The sequence below is a fragment of the Seriola lalandi genome, unplaced genomic scaffold (assembly GCF_002814215.2).
Source record: "Seriola lalandi dorsalis isolate HSWRI2012SDOR001 ecotype SW California unplaced genomic scaffold, Sedor1 jcf7180002054940, whole genome shotgun sequence".
Classification (NCBI taxonomy): domain Eukaryota; kingdom Metazoa; phylum Chordata; class Actinopteri; order Carangiformes; family Carangidae; genus Seriola; species Seriola lalandi.
Window position 1 is genome coordinate 794,741 of NW_019525491.1, and position 5,098 is coordinate 799,838.

Genomic DNA, 5,098 nt, shown 5'->3' on the forward strand with positions numbered 1-5,098 from the left:
GGTGGGGTGGGGGGGCGGTTGAGGGGTATCAAGGTGGTGCTGGAGGGGGGCGGACTTTTGGCTCCGGTCTAGGAATGCCTTCACGTTTACAAACAAACTGGCTCTTTCGCTCGCCCTGTTTGCCTTTGTGGCTTTATGTTTTTTTTCAAGGCCCGTACGGGCAAACACACAGCGGGAAACACTGGCTTGTTGATCGCCTTCACAGACCAGCTCATAAACCCAGCGAGCATGAATGCGGGGGCCTGTGTGTGTGTGCGCACGTCGTTTGTGTACTTCATAGCAGCTCCGGACACCCCCCCCCCCTTTTTTTTTTTTTTTAATAAACCCAAAGGGTGTTGTGGAAGTAAACAACCAAATAATTATTAACCGTTGAATCATGAGATTGAGGCACGAGGAGACTAACGTGTACTGTAAGTCCAGTTTCAGCGTAAATAAGAAATTACAGTCTGATTGTGCTGCAGCGTTTGTCTGTTCCTGTTTATGGATGTTGCTTGGAAACAACATTAAATCACATTGTTCAACATGTGGCATCCCTCTCGCTCTCTCTCGATAACTCCTTCCCTTGCTCGCTCGCCCTCGAACTCCGTTTGTAAACAGGGAACCGGGATACATGGCCTCATTGTTTTGCATCATTATTACTGACAGGCCTAAATGACTTGAATGATGGGAAACCCTCATAGAAAATTAACCCGGCCCCGCGTGTTTACCCTGCCTAAATCATGTTGCTCACTGGCTTGAAACAGAAGAAGAAGAAGAAGAAGAAGAAGAAGAAGGGGGTGGGGTGGGGGGTTGGAAAAGGCCTCACATCCTGACATCTGCAAAGCACCTGTCCCGAGTCGTGCATGCTAGCAGGGGCCAGAGCTCATTCAAACAGCTATCTCCCCTCATTTTACTGTGCAGCCCTGAAAAAAGCCATGACTGTCATGTGCTTGAACACTTGACCACCTCTGCTCTACTTTTTCCTGTCGCCACTAAGTCTGTGCATTTTACTTATTTAAGATGATGTCATGTTGTTCATAGTGTTTTCTAGATAATGGATGATATCCTTTGCATCTTGACTTCTAGCTTCACATACTTAAGCCATGAAAAATGGGTTAATGAACACTTATACATTCAGTACATTTAGACAGTATACTTAAAAATCTAAGTGTAATAACTTTTTCTGACCTTCAGCTGACATCAGTGCTTCACTATACTTCTTATTGCTTTTCACTGTTGTAGTTGTTGTTGTTGTTGTTGTTGTTGTTGTTGTTGTTGTTGTTGTTGTTGTTGTTGTGGGGACTAACACTTTGATATTAAGCCTTAATAACCACAACCTACTACCCACTTGTCCACCACACACAGTCTGCAAAGTAAATCCAAAACCAGTTTTCTCATTAAAAACCTACTTTTTATCAAATTGTTTTTAAAGTTGCAAACTATTAGCCTGGCTATGCTAGCTAGCTACATTAGCTAACAAATACTGTTACAGTCTTGCTCCTCTTCCAACCCAACTATGCTTCCTCAAAATATCACAACAACATTTTAGTTAAGTATCCGTCCTTGTAAGAAAACTTTAGGAACAGTAGTAGATAGCAGACTTGCGGTGGGGGCAGGATGAACATTACCTAAGCTAGTATGTTTGGTAGCATAGCTAACAGCTAGGTCAGTCAGACCCTGTTCTTATGATAATAAGAGAAATAAGAGTTCTTCATTTGTTCCATGGAGATTTACTGCTTATTTAATCAATAAATTGTCTTTTTGTGTTGGATCTTCAGCATATTCACATTCAGAAGGTTTTTTTTTTTAAATAAAAGCTTAAAAATAATTAGCACTAATGTAATTAAAATGTTGATAAAGGTTAAATAATTACAGCTTTAATCCTTACATAGTATTTTTCTATTAACGCAAATGCACAGTTTCTCAGCTCATGCTTTTGTCGGCAGGCAGCAGTGGTTAGCGAGTGTAAAGGGACAGTGCAACATACATGATAGATACAAGTGTTCTGCTGTGGATATTTGGTTTCAGCCGGCATGTCACACAGCGTGCCACACAGTGCAGCTGCAGAGGGAAGGGCGGTGACCATCAGCGCTTCGGGCCAGTGAACAATTTCCTTGGAGCCACATTGCTCTACATGCATACTTTCACTGTGCAATATTCCACAGCTCTGCTGCATCACATGACTGCATGTCCCACTAACCTCCCACCAGACGTTATCAGTGGTTGTACAGGCCAATAGTTTCCTGCGCTGCTCTTGTTGGCGGGAGTTGTGTAAGCTGCCCTGGCTCAGAACAAAGCTGTGCTTCTAGAAAGGGAGGAGGGTGGCACTGCTGGGAAAGGTGCCTGGCCTTCATCAGCCATCGCCGCCGATTCGGAAGTGAGTCACTCCTCTGGCGTGTGCAGAATCTCTCCCAAAGGTCACCTGCAGCAATCCTCCATGTCAGCCATTGCGTAATTCCATCAGTGCTGTAGTAAAGAGGCCGCAGGAGGACTACTGTACTTACACTTTAGACATGGCAGATCAGAAATGTTGGTTAAACAGACATTTCTCATTAAAAGAGCTGCTCTGGAGGCAGAATTAATCCTATTAGTTAAGTTAAATCTTGCAGGGCAGAGCCAGTGAGCCACAGTTACTCTACCTACATATTGTTATACAGCAGGTTGATAAATGTTCACAATACTAAAATTTCGATGTATTCATATCCAAAATTGTTAATTTAGTTTTTTCCATTACTATTAGATTTTATATGATGATTGTCATTTTTAAGACCTCCTTAAACTCTTGTTGAGCTTATTTTTAATATGATGCATCTGAAGATTTTCTATAATTACATGTTGTACTTCAGTCATTTAGCTGATGCATGAAGCCAGTCCTCTGATATTTACTGTACCGACTTTACAGGGATAGGGATATAATCAAGGGTTCTAAGGGATTTGATATATTCAGTATGTAAGTTGTACATGGTGATTAATCAGAATCAGAAGCTGATTCAGTTTAAAATGTTTTCACTTCCAGAGAGGATCACATGCCGACCTGTTCCCAGTGCAGTGAAACTGTGGCACAGACAGTACAGATATCAGTGGTTGTGGAGATTATATACAGTTGGCTTTGTGTTTGTCTCTCTGCCTCGCATGGCTTTTGATGTTTATAAGATAAAGATATTTCTCAGATAGAGATAAACAAAGCGCTGCTCTATTGCCATAACACATCTGCCCTCAGCAGTCTATCATGAAGTCGATCAGCCTCTTGACTGCGGCTGCTCATGTGACTCAGCGGTGTCCGCTGGACCGACCGCTCTGCCTGACAGCTGAATATCTGTGTCTGTTTCCTGTCCCAGATAACAGCAGTATGCAGAGAGGCTGCCCTCCTGGCCCTACAAGAGGACATCAAAGCTCAGCACATCGAGGCCAGACACTTTGAAAGTGCCCTGAACGCTGTGAAGCCCCGGATCCCCGACTCTCTCATCCAGTCGTATATCAGCTATCAGCAGCAGCGCAGCGGCCTGTGCTTCTTCTGACCACGCTGCTGTGGACACATCTAAAACCTAAAGGAACATTTTTTTCTTTGTAATTCTATTATTATTTTTAAAAGAGTAGGTTTTCAACAGCCCCAGTCTGCTGGAGAAAGTTACTAACATGATAAGAAACTGACGCAACGCCCAGCTAAATACTGGTAGATGCTGATTTTGGCCAAAAGGAAGGATTTCTCTTTCGTGGCTGTTGTGCCAAGTTACGCAATGATTGTTCAAGTTTTTATTTTTTAACTATTAAAAAACAAATGTGGTAAAATGTGGTTTTGAGTCCACAGACTATCAGGCCAAATAGAAGAATTTAGTTTCCCGAAAATGCCTGTTAAAAACTTGGCTGTTCTTGAAGTTGAAGTTTCAAAACTCTTGACAGCTCAGTGGGACAGTGTTTTTTTTTGGGGGGGGGGATTTTGGTTTTGAAAAAGGAGCTGAAGTGTCATGTTTGATTGTATAAAATATTGATAATGTATTAAATGCATTATTTAAGTACTGATTGTCAATGGTTGTCTTATCTTTTTCATGGTAAATTAACATTACAGGAAGAAGAAAGGTCATGAATACGCAGATAAACGCAGGTGATAATTAGAACATTTCTGATAATGAGTTTGCAGCAGAATCAGAAAAGTCTGTAAAGTACATGTTTTAGTCAAAACTATGGAATTCATTATTTTTCAGTGCAAAAATTAAATCAGCTGGGAACTGCTTTTGACTGGTTTTCAGTTCTTCCCATGCATTGGTCTGTTGTAGCTCAGTTTTCAGCTGCACATCCAAACACAACCTTTTCTGCATGTTTTCGCTGCCAGTTTGTGATTTTTGTAAGTTTAAATATTTGTGGCTCTTCCATATGTTCCATATGGGATTTTGCATAAATGCACAAATCTCAGGCTTTTAAATGTTTTCAGACAGAAAGATTAGACTCCGGGCTCATATTTGAAAAGCTTGCAATAAACCATGAGTCTGTAAAAAGTTTTAAAACTGATCACTGCAAGAGGAGAGAGAAGCCTCTAATCAGAATATTGTGTTTCTATGGAATTAAATAGTGGAATTAGGTCTGTAAACGAGGACCTGAGGACCCCCCTTCAAGGACCTCTGATGGATACTAAACCCCTAGTTTGGGGAACTGCTCTATATCCACGGGGAGAAAAACAGCCGCGGCTGGTATATTCATCACATCCATCCATGGAAAATCAGCTAATTGCTGTAATCGTGAGATTTCCGTCCGCACTTCCGACCACTAAGAGCAGGGATCCAGGCGGCCATCTGTCGGTCTACCAGGATTGGCTTTATCACCGAGAAGCTGAGTTTTAACATCCAGCTTAAAAAAAAAAAAAAAAAAACTTGACTCGTTACTGCGCCACAGAGTCACTTTAACAGTCCGTTAACTCTGCTCGGGCTTTTATTTTCGCATTCTTTCTGAAGCATTTGCTGACCCGACATGGCACTGAGGGTCATTCATCTATTGATTTTTCCATTTGAATAGGATAAATTGACTTTGTATTGAACTTCCTTTTCTCATGGATCCGGATGTAGCGCATCCGCGACACCAATCAAACCAGACAGTCAGGAACAGAGAGGAGGGGGGGGCTGGGGGT

At 41.9% G+C, this 5,098-nt stretch overlaps 1 protein-coding gene across 1 annotated transcript in view; it reads left to right on the forward strand.

The window, feature by feature from the left end:
• Positions 1 to 3,995, forward strand: part of afg2a (AAA ATPase AFG2A) — a 109,720-nt gene extending 105,725 nt beyond the window's left edge. The window contains exon 17 of the mRNA XM_023393583.2: positions 3,318 to 3,995. Within this exon, the coding sequence (XP_023249351.1) occupies positions 3,318 to 3,497 (180 nt within the window). The 3' untranslated portion in view covers positions 3,498 to 3,995. The remainder of the gene's footprint in view (positions 1 to 3,317) is intronic.
• Positions 3,996 to 5,098: the final 1,103 nt, after the last annotated feature.